We start from the raw sequence: 23,191 nt of genomic DNA, 5'->3' as shown, positions 1-23,191 counted from the left end.
TTCCCCATAACATAACTCAACTCATTTTATATATTATACTAAGTTGAATTCAAGATAACAAAGTTGGTCAGAAATACAGTAGTGTGCAACAGTTTTGTAACAGACTCACTCAACTATAAGGTCCAGAATGCATTATTGTTTCCTGCTCCCAAGCTGTTCTGGAGCTGCTTTTGGCTGCCAGATTAACTGCTGCCAGAGAGTCAGGAAGGGGTACTCCCGGAACAATATTGTGCTCTTTATCTTATTTTGCCTGGAATCCAAACCATTTTGTCTCCTACAATGATTTTCTACAAGGCCAATGTAGGCAAAAATAGCATTGGTTACAATGTTCTTACTGAAGCAGAAGACTTACATGTCCTGCCAGTTGCCATCCGATCAGTGAAGAGTTCACCACTGATTGTGCGGGCAGTAACCTGATAAAGACGTCCTGGAGTTAGCTTGTCAAAGTGAGTCTCTGTGACTGGTGGCTGTACAGTTTTGACTTCTTTAACTGATCCAAGATGAGACAGAGTGATATTATAGAAATTGAGGTTTCCTGAAGGTCTTCTCCACTTAACTTTTAAAGCATCTAAGCTGTCATCGTTAGTCACCATCAAATCTAAGACTTCAGCTGGGGCTGAAAAAAGAAAATAAGAAAGAATAAAAAACTTCCACCACAGAATATATAAGACCTGCTGTCTCCAAACGGCAATAGTTAAGTTTTGCTTTTGAACAGTTACATGAGATGGAGTATGAACAGTGAAAAGGCAAAGTCTGGTTACAGTGAAACTGAACCCAGCCCTGTTTAAGATATTCTGTTGCTGAGAGTGACACTTTTTATGATGTCCACTCTTGTTTCATGGAATAGAAAATCTGTTAGCCATGTCTGCACTCACACTAGTCATTTTGACTATGAAATAGACAAGGCACATGCTCCTAAGAACAGAGATGCCTGCATACATTTTGATAGAGTAAATGCTACAGCACCATTGGAGCTATGCCTGATTTACACCGTTGTAGAAGGGATTGGAATCAAACTCCTTTTTCAAATGCTCCACAAAAAGAAGAGCATAGCCACCTCCAGTGCCTTCATTTCTCAGGCTTGGGGCACTCTAGATAATGAAATGGAGGACCATGCTGCAAGCTAGATGGAGTGCTCTTATTTTCTGAGAAAACCTGCGAGATTTAGAATTTTTGCACCCCACAACAAGAAGAAATAAAAAATTCTGAAGAAATAAAATGAAACAAGAGTATAATCCCCAGAACAGCCAGTGCTAGGTAACAACAGCACTCATCTGTGTGCCCTAGATATCACAATATTGTTCACTTAATATTAAATTATGTTTACATGGTGAGATTTCTGTAGGAGAAACTGCACCTTACATCTCCCAGAAATTAAGGAAAGCAAAGGCGTGACACTGTTTTTGCTTACATGAACGTCTTAACCATTGGACTCTAGTAGTATGTCGCCTTATCTTACTCTCTATGACCACAGAACTCTAACCTGAAAAACCTTCCTGAAAAAAAACTTCATTTAGAAAGCTCTGGTTCTGAGTCAACACTTCTCTGCGAAAAAACGCCCAACATTAAATTTTAACATTCTTAACCTGCTCTACATTTCTTTTCACTTCCTTTTCAGAAGTGCAGCTATTTTGCAATCCAGAGATAAGAAGTCACAGAAAATATTTTTTTGCGAAACTCACAAGCTCTACGTCTCCCATTCAGCTAAGTAAGAATCATGGAGTTAAACTGCCTTCAGTACTGTGAAATAACCAGACTACACACTGCCTCAATTCACTGAAGAAGTTCACAGAGGAGTCAGAAGAACCTCTGTCACAGATATGAGGTGATGTGAGAGCACCTGGGCTCTGACTGTTAACACCTAACTTTACATGTTTAATAGAGCTGCCTACATTAAGCAGTGCAGCCAAATTAGCTGCAAACACCGTACAAGCTAATTTAGCTGCTAATTTAGCTGCAGTGCTAACTTAGGGAGATAAATAAGCTCATGGTGTCTCTAACTCCCTCTATAGCCTTTGGAGAGAAACACCTGCCAAGGGTAATTCAGCCACTGGAGTCTGGGAATACACACTTGGAACACAAATCATTTATTATTCTGAAATATGTCCTGTAGTATCATTAGTTTATGGTCTTAGCTTCTTGTTTTGTTGTGATGAATTCTTAAGTCATACCTGTCCTGACTGTTTGAAAACTGCTGCTCTCCAATCCTGCAGCCTGGGTTATGATAGAGAGGTTATACAGGTGGCCTGCTGTAAGTCCTGAAAAAGTGTAGGTCAGAGGATCTTCTTGGAGAATCTCATGAACTTGGACATGATTATCCAGCAACACCAGCCTGTAGTGATCCACATGCCCAGAGCCAGGAGACCATGAAGCATGGATAGTGTCTGTCTTGACACTGACCTGAATGTTTTTCACAGGGGACGGCACTGTTGGAATAAAAACCACATGCTTAAGCCCTAATGGTTATCTCCACAATTTCAGCAATTTTGAACAGATTTACTTTTGGAATACATTGGGTTTCTTTAGGGTTAATGACAACCCAACCCCAAATTTATGTCCAAACCACCGTAACAACATGCTTCCATTCTTAACAAACAACTCTTTGTTAGTCAGAAATACGTTTTGTGTATTTCTACTTATAATCAATAGATACTTACATATATATATAGCCAGTTTGAAGAATTATATTTATTTGTTAATTTCAAAATGCAGAACTGCAAAATACCTTAAATAGTTTTATTTAGATGAACTACAGTAAAAGAAGTCTTACCAGTAGATCCACTTATGTGAAGTTCCGGGGTACTCTTATTTCCAGCAACTGCACTGAGGACAATGTTGTATTTATTCCCAGGGATGAGATTGGAAAATGTATTTTCTGTTTTTGAAATTCTTCCTGGTACAGAGACTTCTTGTATCTTTTTATTATCGTGATCAAATAATACTAGGTTATATAAGTCCACCTTTCCTGAGGAAGGATCCCACTGAACCTGCAAGCTTGTGAGTGTAGTTTTTTCCTTATTAATTTCAAAACGAGGTGGTGGTAAGGGATCTGTAGTTAAAAAAACCCAGAAAACATAAATCAGTATTTCTTGCATTGGGATTGTCTGAAGTTTTACACAGCTGCACAAAAATACTTCCAAAACTCTCCCTTTATCATCATAATGCTGCCAGTGCTTTTCAGAAAGTCCTTTTCTTACCATTTATAAATGTTGTATCACTGAAACTGGTCTACAAGAGAGCCTTGCAGAATTCAGAAATGTTTTGTGTATGCATGTGTACACACTCACTCTCTCTCTCACACACACACACAGAGAAAAACACTTCCAGTTGTGGATGTATATAACAAGCTTGGAAATCTGCTGACAGTAAAACCGTAACAACTTTAATAAGAAACAGCAAACATGAAAACCCAGCAAATTACACTTGGTGCCTCAGTGTAATGTAACTTTATAGATACAATGGTACCAGTGGCTTTCATTTCCTAGCACTCACGCTAAACACTTTATCACTAATGGGCATGAGCATTTATGCAATTTTAAGGGTAACAATCCTTTGTTTTTAGTATTAACTTCAACTGCTTCAAACAGATTCCTTTAGAGTATGCTTCTGCTCTGCTGTAGCATTGTTCATACAAATTTAAAAAACCTCAAGCAGTACATTGGATAAACTTTTAAGAACTATGCTTAATGGGGACTGTTTGAGAAACTCCCAGCATCCATTATGTTGTTTATTAAGGGGCTCTGTAAAATCACCTGTAAAATATGATACACTATAAAGGGATGGCAAACATTGACCAGAACAAAAGACACTGGCTGCTTGTATCCTCCAGGTGTATTTCACCACTCACATCAAAAGAAATATACTACATGTTGATGTACTAAGGTATTGACATTTATGTCTCCCAACAGGGTTAAGCAATTGCATATTAAAAAGGTATTATAAAACAACCCAAAGAGGCAAAATCAAGCATTCACAAGTTGGAGAGTTAAAGAATAAAGGTTTCCCAACAATTTAACAACTAGATTTGGCTTCCACATGAGTACACTCTGTGTTATTCTTGCCTACGGTGCATCCAGGCTGAGAATTGAGGTCTCCATATGAACAGTGCCTTAAACACAGAAGAATAAGACCATTTTTCCAAAGCAGATATTGTTGCCTGGTTCCCTGAACAAGGCAGATGAAAGAGTGTGAGATCGCATAATTAAAAACCGCATCATAAAGGCTGAAAGGACAAAGTTGAACCTACCCCTACCCTATGAATACAGCGGTAGGAGTATCATGGGGCTAGTAGCCTTTAAGCTGTTTTTTCTTCAAAGCCTGGATGGTGTAGAGGGTTTAATTGCTTCTTACAAAGCTCTGCTGGGAACATACTTGTGCCTGTTTTTGGTGATATGTTCTGTCGATCAAGTATATTAGGAATTTCAAGGGAGTATCTCCCTCCTTGGAAGCACTCAAAAGCTGTCTGGACACGGTCCTGGGCAACTGGCTCTGGGCAGCCCTGCTTGAGCAGGGGTTGGACCAGAAGACCTCCAGAGGTCTCTTCCAACCTCAACTGTTCTGTGTTTCTGTGAGTCTGTGAAAAAGACTCTGTCCCTTTGAATCCAGGTCTCTGCTTAAATTTGGATTTTTGCTCTGGACCACAGAGACCCTAGTACTCTTCAGAAAAAAAAGAGATTAAAATTAAATTAACAAAATCAATAAATAAAAAGAACTATCTTCTTTTCTTGACCTCTTTCTTAAAGGCCAAACTAACTCTCCTTAAATCTGGGGAAAGAAAAAAAATTAAAATTCAGGTCAAAGACCAAACACATGAAACTTCAGGCCAAATAGTTAAAACTTCATCCAGTTACAGCAATTGAAACAGGAGGTTTTAATGAAAAGTGTCAGGAAATCTTAACAATAGGGTTGACTACCAGCTCCACCTATAATATATACTAAGCCACTAAAGACCATTATGTCGGCAAAAGTGAATAGTGGGGATATAATCTTGTTCCTTGAAGGCAATTGTTCTAATCAGAAAGGTCAAACTTTGGGAGTCAGAAATAAATTCCAGCACTAAATATGGTCAGATGCACAGCCAGCTGAAAAAGTTTTAACTTGACTGATATCAAGAGAACAGTCACGATCACTGTCAAGAATTTTAACCCTCTCTCTGTGAAGGTTAGGAGAAGGTTGACTGCTCCTTAGTCCTGCAAAAGTAACCAACATTGTAATCTGCGTTATTTGCCAAATTCTACAAGAGAAGGCATCTCCTACATTTTTAGAAGCACTTATACAGCCCTGGATAATGTGTCTTCTAAGGGGCCTTAGCAAAGAAGAGAGTTGCGTGCCTAGAAGGTGAAGTTCAGAAATGCAGACTTTATCTAATCTATCTGGTCCAGAAAACAAAACACTCAGTGCTTTGTACATCCGCTAGAACAAAGGAACAATGAGATTGGGAAGTGCCTGGGCTGAAAGAGCCCTGGATGGAAACAAACACTTAAAAAGCCATTTACATTGTTACACAAGTCTCTGCTGGCAGCGACACAGCACTGATATATCACAGAAATAAAATATTTTCACAAAGATATTTTTACACCATTTGATACTATATGAATTAATGTCTCCTGGTCTACAAAGGAATCTTCCAGATGACTTAATGTTCATTGAATTATATTGTACCTCCATTTTAACTTTTTTGAAAAAGAAAACACTTTGTGTCCACAACTGTTACAGATATATTTTACAGAAACGATAGATAGGGTTATGTCCAATCCCAATTACATGATTCCCAAATACAGCCTGTAAGCACAGAAACACCCCTGCCTTAGGCAGGAGAAAAAAAATGACAGAGACAGGAGCCCAGGACTGAGTAATGGGGAATTCCTGCCAGTCTCGGCCATCTTCCTACCAAAGTACCGTTTTTCTTTCCCAGCTTTCCCTATTCATAAAACAGTAACCTACTTCACAAAGACTCTTTTGAAGATTAAGTAAAAAGGGTTGATTTCATTGTCTGCATTGAGTACAAATATCCATTTCTTTGGGATGATATGCAACCTAGAAAATCTTTAAAACATGGTTATTTATTTTCTTCTTGTACTCTGCATTTTGAGGTCATGTTCATAATCATGTGATTATGGATGATAAGACTATACAGCCTATAGTCAGAGCCATGTCACAGTAGTAGTTCCTACAGACAGCTAATAAATCAGATTTGTCCCAGATAATTTGAAATTTACAGAAGTGAACACATGGCCAAGCCATGCTTCTGGCATTTACAGAGTCACATATTACAATGGAAAAATACTCTACTGGTCTGTGTCTTAGAAGGTAGAATTTTTAATCTCTTTTTAGTTAAATACTTAGCAATTTTTCTGACAAAAATTTATTTACCTGTTAGTTCTCTCAGTACTGATGGCTTTGATTAGACAGCAACATAATGTATCACTGCAATATTTTTGTAGAAAATGATGCTGAAAATGGCATTTATAAGCCTATTTTAGAAGATATATTTGAAAGCGGGGGAATTGCCAAGCTGTTTTTCATGGCTCTCAAGACCAGTATTTCAAATCTGAATTTCAATTCAGAATTGAAACTCAGAAATTTAACTGTAATTTAGTATCTGTTCATATGCTATTGTTTTTATGTAGAATTTTAATTAAAGACCTCGTCATTCACCAAAAACGCACTACAAAAATACACAGTTACGCTGGTGCACAGACATTTGGAGAGTTGAAAACTTAAAAAGTATTTTTTCTGAAATCAGGAAAGATTCACCCTACCATCTTTTGTCCTAGAATAGCTCTCAGTCACAGAAATAGTTTTGCTGAGAACAATAAAGAAGGTAACATGAAAGGACCAACAGGTGCCTGAGTTCCAACATAACAATGTTAAGCATTCTGGCTAGTAGTATGGTTTTATGTGCTGGCTTATGTATATATATATTCAAAAAACACAACAAATGGTAAATACTAATGTGAAATAAATGTACTGACCTGTGCCTACTAACATCTGTAATCTCAGGTTTGCAGTGGAAACATCATCTGTAGCTCAGAGCTGATAAATTGTGTTATCGGCTTTTTCTTCATTTCCTATTCTACCAAAATAGCACAACTGCCAACACTGTATGTGTGTTTGCACGCCTGTGTATACCTGGCTTATATAGTGCACATGTGATTGTATTTTCCATTGTTTTGGAGGACCTATTTTAGTTCTGCTCTAGCAAATTAAACAGTTGCCATTTTATATTGATAACCATAGAGCAAAATCTCTTGAGTAAAGAGGCTCCACCTTAGTGGACTAGTGCAGATTATTGTACCAGTATTCCATACATTATTAGATTTCAGATCTATGCATCCACAAGTGAAATAGAAGCTGCTTCTCTACTCAAAGATTCACGAAAGGTCTAGTGATACTTGAGAGTTTATGCAGTCTTGGTGAGCTGCACGCTTACTCTATTGGAATATCAAACTTGCAAACAACACAGACTTAACTCATTGTCATCATTATGACTTTAATGTGAAATTAAATACTCAAAAGGCTAAATGAAGTTAGGGATTGGTCCTCTCCAAGCCTTCACATTACAACTGCAACTACGGTACACATTATTCATCACTTTCACCTTAACTCCTTAGTCAGAACAGATCACACTCAAAGTTTAACAAAATATTTTGGATGTTATGGGCTTAGCTGCTCCAGAGCTTTGTATAAGAAACATGATGAAAATTGAAGTCATAACAGGAACGAGCACATGAAAATTTAAACAGGATTGAATATGAGCAAAAAGTTAAAGTTTCTGAACTAGGTATATAAATTAATCTGCAACTTCTCTGTGTACATTTATTGTATCAAGACAACACAGATGTTCAAAAACTCATTTTGCAAAGGTAAACACATGAGATGGGATTCCTCTCACTTAACTCCAACCATCTAAACTTCAGGTGCCTGGTTTAACCTAGGCTCCTTTAATAGTCAGTGGAGAAAGCCGGGCACCTCCAAAGGACAGCTTAGCCCATCTTTCTTAGACAAAGAGCTCAGGAAGGGAACCTCACCAAGCACCAAGGTCAGACATCATATTTTCACATGGCCCATGATAGCTCACTTCTGCTACCATTCAAATCAGTGGGAATCTTGTTTAAAGTATGGATGAAAATATTGCTCATACTTCACAGGATAGTTTCCAGGAACAGCTGCCTATGGACATTCAGGCTCAGTAGATCATAAAACAAAGCTACTGACATGCAGTTACAAACGGACAGGTGAAAAAGAGCTTCCAGAAAACTGGTTTAAAATGCTGCCCCTAGTGGAAACATACAGAGGAATAATAATCCGTAATTCTGAATTGAAATGCATTGTATTGACGGTACAACATAAATTGTTGACAAGCAGAACAAACCCTACATATTCTTTAGAAAAAAAATATAAATTGTCAAATTTTGGAGCTAATTGCACTTTGTGGACACCATCAAGCAATGCAACTGATGTGATTGAATAAGGGAAGCAAGGAACCACAGAGTAATCTGAGTAGCTGTCTTTGCAGGAAACCTCTACTGTTCCTCTACTCTTATTTAATGCTTTTGACTGATCTCTGCTATCCCAAATCCAAACATAAACTTCACTTCAATGATGGTCCACTAATTTGCAGTATTTCAACTTAAACTTTAATCAGTCTTTTCACTCTGACATCAGTTAGTCTTTCAAAATCTATTTACTGATAAAAAAAGTAATTAATGACATGTACAAGCTACTGTCTAAACGATTATGCGTTAATCAAAATGTAGTCTAAAGTGGTATCTTTTCCTCTACTTCTACACAAGTGTTCAATAATAGATCTCTACTATCCAGTAAGGATGGTGATTTATACCTGTCATCCTGATAACAGTTGATTTATTCTTTCAATTTTCAAATTACAAGACATCAATATTAAAAACAGTTGGCATGATGCACGACATGGATTTAAATCACTGTCTGCATAGAAACCGTTACTCATTTTTACCAAGTGACATGACTTATGCTTAATGTATCACACCAGCAGACTTGTCACTAGACTTCTTCTAACTTGAGTTACCAAAGCAAATTAATGGTGGGTATTTAGTGCATTTGTACAGTTAATGTAGGGAAAAGGGTCTGACAATAAATGACATCTCTGAACTGATAACTGTTAAGTATTTGGTTGCTGTAACCTTCAATACTAATACTACAAAGTACCTCTCCAAAACTAACTCTTTAGGAGCAAAATCAGGGAGGCATCTAACGATGGACCTCATTTAAGACATCTCTGTTTTGATTCTTGTGTTCCACCATTAAAAGGTTGGACAATATTATATTTCATCATCTTTAAAAAACACTAACACAGGTAGAAAGAGTCCAGGTCTGTCACTGCAGCCGTGGCTGTACATCGTTCATTGCTTCACAGCTGAATTGTTCACATGCACACACAAACACGCATGCAGAAAAGGGGCTTCCCTTGGCAGCGCTCTGGCAGCCTGCTGCAACATTTTTACAGCCAGCCATGGATGTGCCACCGTTAAGTGCTCTGCACACAGCTGTACATCATAACACCTCACCGGTTGTGTTCAAGGAAAACACACAAGCAAGAAGTTTCAGCCTTACTTTCTGAGTTTTAGACTCCGGTTAGACAGGAGAAAAGTAAAGAAATGGGCTGAAACAGAAGGTTATCCCTGAACAGGGTCTACCTGCCGTGAAATAGCTTGTATTTTAAACAGAGTAAGTAAGCTGTCACCTGAGGAGTCATGAAGCCAACAGGTTTGCATGAGCACAAAGGATGCTACTTCTTAAAAGCATTCTGGTGGACGGCAGCCTAAGGGAGCGGCAGAAACGTACTGCCAGCACTGACCTACTCTCCTCACGGCACCTTCTCCTCTCAAGCCTGCTGAGTTAACTTCTGGCAGCAGTTATTTCTGGCAGCGGGGTAAAGAGAAGTCAAGCGCAGGACAGCTATCCTCAGCAAACACTGCAGGCGTGAATACATCGCCCTCCTCCTCTGACAGCCGGCAGAAGCACGGGGACGGGAAGGAAAAGCCTGGCGTCCCTCCCCGAGCACCTGCCGTGCCCTCCGCCCGTACCTGTCTGCACGGAGACGTTGACGGCCTCCCCGCCGGCGAGCGGCTGGATGCGGAGGTGGTACCAGGTCCCGGCCTCCAGGCCCCGTAGGCTGCAGCCGTAGGAGCCGTTGCCCGTGGGGGCGGGCTGGCAGCCGGCCGCCTCCCCGTCCTCGGAGCTCCCGGTCAGGCTGAAGTTGCAGGCGCGGCCCGCGGCGCCCCACCGCAGCCGGACGCTCTGCCCGGCGACGCGCCGCTCCGTCAGGTTGGCGCTGCATTCCGCCGCCTCCCCCGGCGCGGCCTGCGGAGAGCGGGGAAAGCGCTGAGAGACCCGCCGGGCTCCGCCGGCCGCCGGTGCCTCCCCTCCTCAACCCCCGCCACCGGGTTCACCCCGCAACCCCGTCCCCGCTGCGTGCTGTGCCGGTGCGGGGCAGACCCAGACCTGCCTGCGCCCCCCGATATGGGCTGGGTGCTGAGGGGGGCGGCCCCGCACCACCACCTCCAGCCGCTCACCTTGGTCAGGGCCAGCGCCGTCCACAGGGCAAATCCCGCTCCATAGCTCAGCATCGCCGACAGTTTTTAACCCCGAAAACCCTCGCGGGGAGGGGAAGAGGGGAAGGGAGGCGGCGGCGGGGAGGGGGGGGTGTATGAAGAAGCGAAGTGGCCGCGGCGGGCCCCGGGGGCCCCCCGCTCCCCGCCGGGCTCCGCGCGGCGGCCGCCGAGCCCTCTGCCGGGCCGCCCGCTGGCTGCATGCGCTCGGGGCTGCCCCGGCCGCCTCGCCGCCTCCCTGCCACCGGGGTGGGGTGGGGGGGCTGCCCGCCGCCCGCCCGCCCGCGGCTGAGGAGGAGCGGAGGAGGCGGGGGAGGCGGCCGCCGCTTCCCACGCTGCCATTCTGACCCGGGCTGACTCTGCCGGAGCCCTTCCCGCCGACTTCCGCAATCAAGAGGCGATTTCCTCGCGTCTCGCTGCGGGGGGCGAAGCGCGGCGACCCGGGACCTGCCGCCCGCCGCCGCCCCCCGACAGGGCAGCGCGGGGGTGGCGGCGGGCGGCTGGCCCCGGAGTGCCGCCCCTCGCTCCATGTGGGTCCGACCTTCCTCCCAGCTCCTCTCGCACCCCACCTCCCTTCCTTCCTCGCCTCTTCCTCCTGCGTTGGCTCTCCCCCGGGGCTCCTCTCCCCGCTCTCCTCCTGGATCATGGGGACCCCTCGGCCCCTCAGGTGGTGCCGTTGTTTCTGGGGGCGACCGCACTTCTGCCTCACACCAGCTGCACCTCACTTGATGCTGCCTTGCTTTGCCTTGCCTCATGGCTGCCTCTCCTCGCAACTGCCTCTCCTCATGTCTGCCTTGCCTCACGCCTGCCTTGCCTCACACTCTGCCTTGCCTTGCGCCTGCCTTGCCTCATTGCCACCTTGCCTTGTGTGCCCCCTTCTCCTCACGCCTGCCACCCTTCATAGCCACCTTGCCTCGTGTGCCCCCTTCCACTCACGCCTGCCACCCTTCATAGCCACCTTGCCTCGTGTGCCCCCTTCCACTCACGCCTGCCACCCTTCATAGCCACCTTGCCTCGTGTGCCCCCTTCCACTCACGCCTGCCACCCTTCATAGCCACCTTGCCTCGTGTGCCCCCTTCCACTCACGCCTGCCACCCTTCATAGCCACCTTGCCTCGTGTGCCCCCTTCTCCTCACGCCTGCCACCCTTTGTGGCTGCCTCGCCTCATGCCTGCCTTTCTTCATGGCCACCGCGCCCCACATGCCTGCTTCTCCTTATACTTGCCACCCCTCACACCTGCCCCGTCTCCTGCCCCACCCTCCTCTTAGCCTCGGCCATCACTAAACTACCATTCCAGTTCCTGTGTCCCAAACACTGACGTTTTTAGGGGTTAGCCACAGACCGCCAAGGCCTCCATCCTCGCCTCAGCCCTGCAGCACCATGACCAGAGGTATTGTGGCATGGAGACTCCCAACAGAGCCTGACACCGAGCTGCTGCCCACAGAACCCGATGCGAGCAGAGGAGTAGCTTGTCTGTCAGCAGCCAAGATATCTGAGCTTTTTGTTTTGTTCCACATCAACTTGTGTCCTGGAAACTATTCCTTCCCACACCCCCTGAATAACTCCCAAACTAAAATTACACACCTCAGAAAGCAAGAAAGTCTCCCTGTTTTCAGACTGCACCAAACGAGCTGTGTGCAACTCTGAATCGGCTGTAGCCATGGCACAGCTCTACATTTGTGTCATGTGTGCCCGTTTCCTTCTTGTTTAGATTCCAGCCTCCTAAAACTCACATATATGTGTACGTGCGTGGGGTGTATGGGGGTGAGGGAGAAGAAACATAGCCAGAAGTGTTTTGGACCTTCAGATACTCAACAAGATAGCAGCCATGGGGTAAATTCGAGATTGTATAAAGGGGAAGGAATTTGACGTTTGCTTTCTTCACATGGGAATGGCACTTTTATGCATCTTTCTGTATTGTATGATGCACGTGGGATTTTATCTTTTTAAAGCAGCACCTCAAGCAACTTCAATACCACCTCTGTTTCACTTTTGCCTTGTTTTAGGGAGAGGTGCTAGGGTTTACAAACTTTAGTCTGCCTTTTAGGGGAGCTGCTGCTGCAGAATATTTTCTGGGCATGAACCTGTCAAACAAGGTACAAATATCTGAAAAACCTTAGCTCTCACTCAGAAATTCTCCTTCAGAAACTGAAGGTCTGAGCACTCTTGGGTGGTACCTGCACCTTCATCTGTCCCAGTGGAGGTCCATGCCTGGTCCTCGGGACATGACACTGAAAGTGTTGGGCTTTACTCTCTAAAGGCTTGGGATGATTAATAATGTCATGACATGAATATAACCTTAAGTGAGGATATAAATATGTGTTTACTATTGTGCTGTTCTCAAGCGCACTGCAGAACAAGATCTCCCTTGGAAGAGATGTTTCATGTACTTCAGACAAAAGGATGGACTGTGCCCCAAAGAGCTAGTACATCCATAAACAAACCATCGATGGAAAACACAAGGTGTGTGTGTAATAGACCTAAACTGGGAGTAAAATGATAAAGGTGCCTTGGAATCAGTTCATGATGTGAGATTTCTTACAGCATAAATTCATCTTTAGATGAATGTGCTTTTGGGACCTAATGGCATAAACCACACCAATATTTTTCCAACACTGAAGAAGAGCAAATCTGAAGGCTTATCAGGATGTTTGGATTACTTCAAATCCCTTTCTGAAAATGAGAATATTTGGAGTAACCTGCCTTGGAAAGTGGGGCTCACATTGTAGGGGTTTTTGGAAACTTTTGTAATCTGAATTTGCAGGGAAGATGTAATTCAGGTATGTAGGTGTAAATTAGTTAAGTAGATGCAATATATGAAAGTAAGAAAAAAAATCAGTGCAAACTTACAAATGTCAGGAAAGAAATTGAAACTACCACAAGTGAAATTTAAAGACCTAGGAAACGTCTGCCTGTCTCTGCAAGCTCATGTAAGGTAATGGCTGGAGAAAAGGGATGTTGCTGCTTCTCGGCATTGCCCACAATTTAGAAGTTCCGACTGTATTACTCTTATTCTTCCTATTGTAAAATCTTTAAAATTACTCTGCTGTATTAGTAGGAAAGTGCTGGTTTATTAAGGGTTTTGTGACTTCCTTCTGGACGTTATCCGGCACAAAGCTGCTGTGAGGGTAAGGTCTACCACAGATGTCTATGCCAGCACTGGAATAAAACAAGAGGGGTTCACAATTCACTGGTGGCAATATATTTCTATAGAATAGCCAAGATAATACAAGTAATTATTTCCAGACTGAATAAATTGAACAAATAGGCTTTTAGCAAATCAGCAGTCACACAGCATTTAACACTTACCGATCTGTGTGGCAAGCCAAAAAACTAATTAAGAGAGAAAAAAAGACAAAAAAAAAAAAGAACTGGAAGTGAGTTTTGGGAGTGGCCGGACGTGTCTCTAATAGCAGGCTCCAAAGTCCCTTTCAGACACTTTCCCAAGGTTTCCTGACTTTTTTTTTTTTTAACACCAACCTCCCTCTCTGCCTCTCTAATCAAGAGGAAATGGGCTTTGCATAGCTTTTGTCATGGCTTGAAAGTGCAAGCTGCAGTTTTACTTGAAATCCAAGGCTGCTCTAAACTAAACATTTTGTTTGATTGAAGTGTCACCATTGTCCCCCCCAAAATGGGTACGCTCACAGCCAAATAACATCAAGGCTTTACTTCTACAAATAAGAGCCTGGGGAAATGCAGTTCATAGAAGGTATTGTCTTCCTAATCACAATCCTCAGTGCTTACTTAGTCTATGTGTTTTCAAAGTATCATGTTAAATCTGGTTAATCCTTTAGCATCCCTGCTAGTTTGACAAAAATGTTTTTAACTCTACTTTAAAGACAGGGAAACTGAGAGATGGAGGCCAAAGATTTTAAGTGTGTGTGTCTCAATTGGTGTATCTAGATTCAAATATCCAGACCTGGCTGGAGGCTCTAAGGGACAGATATTAACAATTTTTATATTTTTTTTAATGGATATGCTTAGAGTGCTTAGCATCAGGATTCTGGTTTGAAAGCTTTGACCGAAGCAACTTGCTCAGTGCAAATCATGTGAATCAGGAGGTGAACTAGGGTGGGAACACAGGAGGTGGTAGCTTTAGTTCAAACAGTGCCATTCCTCTAGCGCTGGTGGGATTATTTAGTAGGAGCACTGGAGGCAGTTTGGGGAATACTGGATTATATAGGACATTTCCATTTGGAGGGGACAAGTGTTCCGTACAGGAGATATGCATATGGACAGAGGGCACGGGAAAATAAGCTCAGCTTGTCAACACCAGTCCATCTGTCATCGACTCAGTCCCTTCTCCTCACCAGCACTAGATCAGCAGTGTCAGGGTCCATAAACCTTCAAGTTGGTTATTTGGGTCAATGTGGTCCTGGGTGACACTACTTCTCCTTTCTCCCTGTCTCTAGTGATGCTGTTCATACCAGATTGAACAAGATTGCTCTGTCTACAGCCCTCCCAAATACAAAACACATTTCTTAGGCTTATCCACAGTAACACTGACACCCAAAGTGGTAACTGAAACAACGTGTTTGCCTGCCCTGATACACTGAGAGCAGTGTGGTCTGCTGGAAAAGAAGCCACAGTGAATTTAGGGATTTTCAGTTCTAAACCACTATGTGTTGATAGCAGTACAGTGACCAATAACGTCCGGCATGCTTTAGCTCTAACTGCCCGTGCACAGTTTGCCAATGGTGATTTCAGATTTGGTCTCAGATTACTTAATTTTGCCTTGCAGAAAAGGAAGAACAGAAACTGATGTGGAGGTACCGAATGCCCACCATTAGCAGCTTCTATGGATGGGGCTGGCATCCCCGTCCCCCTCCTCTGGCAGGGCTGACTGTGGTTGGACAGAGCAGAGATCAAGAAGCAGCTGTGTGTCTCCACTCTGCCCATCAGTCAGTAGATAAGCTGACCAAGGTCAAGGCCAGGATTCTTTGTAAGGCAAGTTAAAGCATTCAGATTTCACTTGCTTTGATCTGTAAACCATGTATGTGCTTTTAGGACTCAATTATCCTAAATAAGGTCACAAAATATATGGTGGTACTTAGAGAGTAATTAGATATACACCCTCATTGTTGTGCAACAAACTAGTGGCAGATCCAAAGTCACTACGAGCTCCTGTGGTCCTGCCACATCCGTGAGCTTTCCATTGCTCCTCATGTGTCCTGAGCATTTCCCTCCAGCTTAGAGATTTTCCTAATGTAATCTGCACGCCAGGACTGTGCTATACAGAAGAGGCAGAATTCTTCTGCAGCTGTGCTTCTAGCAAAAGGCAGTGTCAGCATGAACAAAGCATCCCATTAAAATAAAGAACGTAGCTTAGTCCTGTAGCTGGGTTTTGTAGTCCACAAAACATCCACCTGTAATAGCTATCAGGCTCCACAGAGTGGAGCAGGCTTAATAAAAATCAATCAATAATTCTTCTGTCTTACCTTTTCTGTAGAGCTAGAGTACTGAAGAGTAGCTGTTGGAATCCAGGTTTTGTCTGTTACTGCAGATTTCAAGTCAAAGTAGACGTTTTCAATGAGATTTTTACTGAAGTGTTCAGTCACGTTTCTGACGAACATCTCTGTGCTACTGTTCAGCAGATTTTCAGGCCTAGAGGTAACAGCATTTAAAGGTGGGGATGTAGTGTTTGCATCTTGGAGATCTAAGACAAATAAAGGAAAGTAATTAAAATCAGCTCTACAATTTTTTAAATTATTCTTTAGGTGCCAATGAATGTGGCTGATACAACTTCTAAGTATTTTAAGTGCACCTGGAAGTTCTACAGTTTTTGTTTTCAGTGCAAACATTTATTTTGCATCAATACCAAAGTCTGTGCAAAATAAAAGCAGAAAAATCTAATTTCCCTGAACATTCATACCATTCATCTTAGATACAGTCCATCAATGATTCTGAAGAGAAGGGTTGTACTTTGTCATTAACAGCACAATGTTTTCACTTGTAGCTTTTTTCACTTGCTTCAGGCTATCAAACAGCACACAGTTTCAGCTTCATACGGTCAACCCCCCCCCCCCCGCCCCAAACTTAGTAAGTACGTGGGCCAGATACTCTTCTGCCTTTTGTTGGTCTAAGTTCAAAATATGACTTTGTTCCAGATAAGTTTTCAAGATAATTTTTTTTTTGTTTAATACATTTGTTCAAGATAAGTTCCTGTGCCCACATGGGACATTCCTCTTGCATTTTTACATCAGTCCCATGCAGAGACTGTGCTAACCCCTGACTGCTTCTTCCCAAGGTTCAGCTAGCAGTCAGCTAGCACCGGTTAACTGGTGTCTGCAAATATAATGGGGGATTTGCTTTTTCAGTCACGTATCCTTCAGAGAATGCCAAAGTTGCAATTAGAGCGCAGGAAAGATTTTACTACACATTTTTCCTCCACATTTTCATGGCTCTTCCTCCCCATTGGTATGTATTTAATATCCTTTCTTTGTGGCTCTAAGGGCAGGGTTCAAGCTGTGGTGGCCTCTACATCTGGTAGCATCACATTTCAGCTAAACCATTGGAATTACTTACTGGCCCCTTCTCCTCACAAAAAGCTGCCCTGCCATTGCTGGAGCACAGCTAGTGTGCATTGGCTCAATGCCCAAGACACTTTGTCTGTCCTTGAACTGGGGTCTCCAGCATGACAGAACCTTGTTTTGCTGCTGAGCCACTGGGCTGGTTGCCATTTATAACAATCTTAGCTCACAAACCCTCAAAAAAAACCAAAAACCCAGTAATGACTGGGTTAAATTGCAGCAGCAGCTTCCAAATGTAATTACTCAGTGTGCAATTATGATGTCTTAGCAGGCCAATGTCTGATTACCTCTTACCCAAAGGATCAGTGGGTGAGCTTCCATGAAGTCAACGTGATGAGGTTTTTTTGTATATATGTAAATATGTATGTAAACATGTTTATATGAAGAAACTTGCAGTACTCTCATTTGCATCCAGAAATAAAAGTGAGATTGTAAGCCCTTGTAAGAGATACTTCCATGCACGTGTTTCCTGTGCTTGACAGAACAGTGCATTCACCTGCTACGTGGTTTTGGATCCTCTTGAAAAGGATTGGGTTTGCTGGAATGGGTTGATACCCAGATTAAACATTTCCCCTCCTTTTATCTAACTGTCCTTCTCTGGGAATAAAAAATTCCAAGTCTCCATTTAATTTACAAAAAATGTTGATCAAATATTTTTCCAAATCAAGGCACTGAAAACAATACTACAGATCTAATTCTGCTCTGTCTTACACCCATTCAAAGTGCTTCATCAAACTCTCAGGGGTGGTCCAACACGGCGCGATCATCATCATGCTTCTGCATTTGCAGAATCCTCTGCAGAGTGCCTGTGGTGCAGAGCCTGCTGTGGTCCTATGTCACATACCTTCATGGCCCCCACCTAAATGGCAGGGAGGAGTATGGCAGGGGCAACCCTGTGCTCAAGCTGTCGTTAGCTGCTGAAATAAACCCATTAGCTGACACAAGTCCGGACTTAGTCTAAATTCCGTGTCAGTCATTGTTCCTGGGGATGTCCTATTAGTGGTCATCTCTGAAAGTCTGCAGTAGGCAACTAGAAATGCTAGCTCAAGGACTTGGAAAGAATTAGGCCTGCTGGATCTGTGCGTCTCAGATATCTCCAAGTTCATCAGGGAGCAGAACTTAATGATAGAAAGATGGCTAAAAAAAGAGTACATCTGAGTGGTCAGCAGTAACTTAGAAAAAAAGGCTGCTCGATTGGGTTCCTAAATATAGATTTACACATGCAACTTAAAAACACATTAAAAAAAAATCTTGGCTTTATTTACAGACAAATAGCAGTGATTCCAACAGGAAGACATTTGCATTCCAGTGCAATTGTGCTTTAGGAAAGCTGCTGCTCCATAAAAGGGAAGCTGGTGCTGCCAGCGACATTTATGTGACTCGGCAGCCAGGGGATAACCGTCATTCCTGGTACAGGAGCTGAGAGGAGAGCTCGACCCTCCTGGAAGCGAAATGCTTGGTCCTCAGAAATGTTCCACCAGCCTGAGGAGGTACCGTGAACAAGCACTTGGTCACTGCACAACCCAACTCCTGTTGCTAAGCTTGGGGCTACCCTGGGTTTCCAGCTAAAGGATCTTTCCCAGCAAAGACTGACAACAGTCTGTCACCTGTAACCTATGGATGGAAATGGCTTGTGCACAGCACCATGCCAGACTGGAAATTCAGATATACGTATCAGCACTTTCCATGTATCCTGCACTGGACTGACTAATACGGTTCATATCTGCCCTCACTTCACGAAAATCACGATCCAGGTTTATATTCCTTTTCTAAGGAAAGCCACTGTGGTCCTAGCGTAAGGACCCTCACAGCCCTTCTTCAATAGCAGGCACTTATAAAAGAAAACTGCATACTAAAAGACTGAAGCAAACAGATTTCTTGAATTCCACATTTTTAAACCAGAAAAAACTCACCTCCCATCTGGACATCAGTAAAGTACACAGAAATCTCAAGAGTGAGATTTTTCAGAAGTGTTTAGCATTGTTCTAGCAGTCTCTTTGGAAATCAGTCATAAAACTGTTCATGGGAACAGAACTGCAGCACTGACACTGACGTTGATCACTAGTGGCTGAATGATATACAGTGTGTGAACATACCATTGTAATCATCAGTAGCACACCCAGGAGAAATTATGACATTCTGGCTAAGCGCATATTTCATCCACAGGGTGTACTGCAGACTGCATCCATCTGCACAGCAGCAGGCTGCTTACAAGAAAAGGAAATCCATACGTTTTGGCTGTATGATGAGCAAGAGTGCTGATTAGTTGCCAAGTACTGAGAACCCTACAGTGGTGCCTTCAGACTCAGACGAGGCGGCATGGTGCAGCTTTCTGAAATGGTTTGCATGATACCAATCTGCCTACCCTATTAAAGCACAGTTCCAGAAAACTAAGGCTGAACTGCTATCAATACATAAATTAATGAGATACCTGTAGTACATGAAAAAATACTACGTAAGACTGCATCTAACTCACTGACAGCAAGACTTGAAACTAGGAGCTGGTTTAAGACCTCTGTATGCACAGGACAAAATTAATTGCTTTTTTTTTTAGCTTACTACTTGTAAATAGACTGCAAAAATAAAGACTCAATTTAAAAAGCATACTTCAGATTTCTGTCGTATGTAGGAGTCTGACAGAACAAAATCTACTAAATGTCCTTTCTTTCCTATCCAATTAAAAACTGCAAAATCTATGCTACTTGAAAAAATTTTACCTTCTTTATCTGAAATGTTGTTGTAGAAGTTAGCGACGTTTGTATCTCATGTCAGAGAGGTCAAATGTCTCCAAACTCCAGTCTAATCCTGAGCTGCTCTTTTACTTGCTTGTTTTTGAAATGCTGAAGTAGCCACTTAAAGGCTTTTTGAGCACCAGTAGTAGCAGAACATCCGTGATAACTATGGTGCTAATACAGTAGCTCTATCAGATCCTATTTCTGACACTCTGCATAGCCCCAGCTCACCCTGAAGTGGATTTTTGGTCACTGAAAGGTATCTAGACTCCATGGATTACATCTCTACTGAAGAGAGCTCAGAAAGGTAGCTGATATATATACAACAAGGACTTGGTTCAACATAGTTGCCTAGTGCAATCTGAATCTGAACTGCCCTAGGGCATCTAAGACATCTGCTCAGGGCTCTCGTAGCACCTGTTGGAGACCTATGTCTTTCTGGGTAAGCAGTCAGATGTCAACTGGGATTTCCTGGAGCATCACAAATAGCAAAAAGCACCTATGTTGAGAGAACTGAAATAAGCCTTCCTTCAGACACCTACATTTAGACACCTAGAACCTGAAACTCCAGCTTCTACACAGAGATCCAATCAAGATAAAAGGAGAGAAGGTAATAATGAAAATTACCAATCTAGTTGTCTGGAATTGGCATCTCTGTTAGCACTTGCAGCAGAAGATGAAATAGGAAAGCAGGACTTGCCACCCTCCTGGTTCCTCTGGGAAGCTGTTCATAGCATTCCATTTTTTCCTTATGAAAGTAGCTGAGCTGATTTTGTTCTAAACTCTGCACTGTGGCTCACTGAGACTTTGAAAAATTACAAAACCCAAAGACCTAGGCTACACTGAAGATTTTTCTATTTCTTTTTTCAAATTGTAAAACCACATTTATCTTTGAGCTTCTGTTAGTACACTATTGGATTGTGTACAAGGTTTTGTAATTACGTCCAAGGATCTGACATCGATGCCTTTCTTTTTTGAGGTGGAGCTGAGCAAAAGTGGTCAGCCCATGTATTGCTTTGACCAAAGAAAGAAGATTCAAGATATTTTTTGTATTTCATGGGTTTACACAGGTGCTAGCAAACTCTTTTACTTACAAAATCCTATCAAATAATTATCCAGGGAGAGAAAAATGGGTTTGAGTGAACATTTTTTAGGAAAACAATTTTGGGTCAACTCAAAGGTGGAATGATGACATTGATTCTCACTGTTCTAATTTATCCTGGAGAAATTTATAAAGGTTACGCACACAAAAATCCAGCCTGCTGTGAACTTATGGATGGACTGTTGCAGTCATTACAAACACTAAAGAAGTGGAAAAATTAAAGCCCAGAGATATTAACATGATCACAAAAATTGGTAAGAATTGCTGCCTTTTCTGTGCTTCTGCCACCTTTCTTTGGTGCTCTTCCACTTTCCCAAGAGTGCCAAGAAGATGCACGTGTCTTCCCTTACCATGTTCTGCAGTTGCTACTGCTGCTCCAGGGGTTCATAGCATGCTCTGAGTGGGTACTGCTCTGGCCTCTTCTACCCTCCACCTACCCACTGAAGCGTCAGCAGTGGGATGTGAACTCAATAAGCTTGGGTTCTGAGATGAAGCAGGCAAACTGAAAACAGGATAAGGGGAAAAGAGAAGGCCACATGAAAGAGAAGACACAGGGCCAGAAACTGGGGTAGAAAAGGAGGAAGGATTGTGGAGGTAACACTTTGAACATCAGATGGCACACCAGGCTTTGGCTCATACACAGTAACTGATATTTTGTCTATTTTAGACTGCGAACAAAACAAGAGATAAAAATATGCTGTATTTGTTATTTGAAGTCCTTGTCCAACTTGTTTTATATCTTGTAGATCCCACTATGGTTCTTAAGTACTTGGCACATAACAGTAAGTAATGAAACCATTCTCCACAAAATCAGCTACTCTTGAATGGGGCTTTGCCTTGATATCCACAGTTCTAGGGTTTTGCAGCTACCATTACTTCAGGAGATGTCCCTACCACATATGATATGATAGAAAAGAAATGCAATGCAGAGCATCATATTACAAAACAGTTCATGTCACCTTCTGCACCCAGACTGCTCTACAGGCTGTGTGGCAGTCTCTAGGCCTCAGTGAATATCTGCAACATACAGCTTGGACTTGTGTCTCTTCTTTGAAGTAATTCTCTGCTTAGTGAATAATTTTTGGTCTGCAGTGGTTTGGAAATTTGTTGGTAATATTCAAGGTGCTACATAGCATCATCTCTGTTCTCTAATTGCATATTTAATTGAAACTAACCTACACAGAACAAATGATTGTAGGAATTGCTTCCACAACTCAGAAGTGACATCAGCGTTAGTGTGTCAGCATTAACGGTGCTCTGGGTGCTCTCCAGACATATAAAAGGAGACGGCATTTGTTCCGCAATTGTTTTTTTCATGCACATTTTTTGCTCTTTTCAGTCATCCTGCCTTCTACTCCTTCACTTTCCCCATGTTTTCCTCCTCCCTGTTTCCATTCCTGACAAGAGCCGACTAGTGAAAAGAAGGCCGTAGCACTATAGAGACTGTTCCTCTCTCTGCCCAGAATCTCCTCATGAATTTGATAAGAACTGAAGTCTCACCACCTCAAGGGAGATTGATACTTCATGGCCTTTCTTCATGTTAGCTGTTTCAGCCAGAGGCCAGATTCAACCGTGGGTTTGTGTGAGAAGGACTGTCTGCTGTTAGATTTAAAGTGATCTCTGACTGAACAGAGATGGGATACATATTTAAACTGATCCTGATTTCCACAAGGAGTCATTTTGGTCAGCATTGTAGCAAAAAATGCACATCCAAACACATCTCAGATGGATGATTTGAAATCCAAATCCAAGCCCAGACTTTCCCCAGGCTCAGAAAAATCATGTTTGACATTTGAGTTAGGTCCAGAATAAAAGGTAGCTGCGGTTGTTGGGTTTGGAGCTTGTACTATATCTGGGCTGATAAGATGTTTGGGATGCAATTCAGTGAGTTACTCTTTTGCCAAAATATAACTGTTTTTGTGAGTACTATGAAAACAAAGGGTAAATTATATCGAAAGTGGTGTTAGTCAAGAGTAGAAAAACTTGCAGCCATTTCAGCTCCAAAGACTTCACTCAGTTTTTATTATCTTAGCTAAATATAGAGTGAATATATTATTTTAGGCTGATCCACTACTGCTTTCACTGAAATAAGACAGATGTTCTTGGAAGACTAATTTTACACATTTGACACTGAAAATTTTGACATGCATATGGATGTCAAGACCAGCACTGTGGGCATTAGATCTTGTTCCTGTAGTACTTATTGTTATTATTTGAAAAATTAATCTCTTTGCACTG

At 42.6% G+C, this 23,191-nt stretch overlaps 1 protein-coding gene across 5 annotated transcripts in view; it reads right to left on the bottom strand.

Moving 5' to 3' along the window:
- Positions 1 to 23,191, bottom strand: part of PTPRB (protein tyrosine phosphatase receptor type B) — a 66,440-nt gene that overhangs the window by 39,818 nt on the left and 3,431 nt on the right. For 3 of the 5 annotated variants that reach the window (XR_012658556.1, XM_075080811.1, XM_075080810.1), the window contains exons 3-7: positions 16,028 to 16,245; positions 10,065 to 10,341; positions 2,771 to 3,049; positions 2,172 to 2,426; positions 353 to 616 (exon numbers count right to left, since the gene is read on the bottom strand). Coding sequence is in view for 4 of the 5 variants with exons in the window: in XM_075080811.1 (XP_074936912.1) it covers positions 353 to 616; positions 2,172 to 2,426; positions 2,771 to 3,049; positions 10,065 to 10,341; positions 16,028 to 16,245 (1,293 nt within the window). In the remaining variant the exon portion in view is untranslated. Of the gene's footprint in view, positions 1 to 352; positions 617 to 2,171; positions 2,427 to 2,770; positions 3,050 to 10,064; positions 10,342 to 10,553; positions 10,713 to 16,027; positions 16,246 to 23,191 lie in introns of those variants that run through there. The other 2 variants (XM_075080812.1, XM_075080813.1) reach the window with 2 other exon arrangements.

This window comes from Phalacrocorax aristotelis, chromosome 1 (assembly GCF_949628215.1).
Source record: "Phalacrocorax aristotelis chromosome 1, bGulAri2.1, whole genome shotgun sequence".
Classification (NCBI taxonomy): domain Eukaryota; kingdom Metazoa; phylum Chordata; class Aves; order Suliformes; family Phalacrocoracidae; genus Phalacrocorax; species Phalacrocorax aristotelis.
Note: the sequence above shows the minus strand (reverse complement) of the source record. Positions and strands in the feature narration are given on the sequence as shown.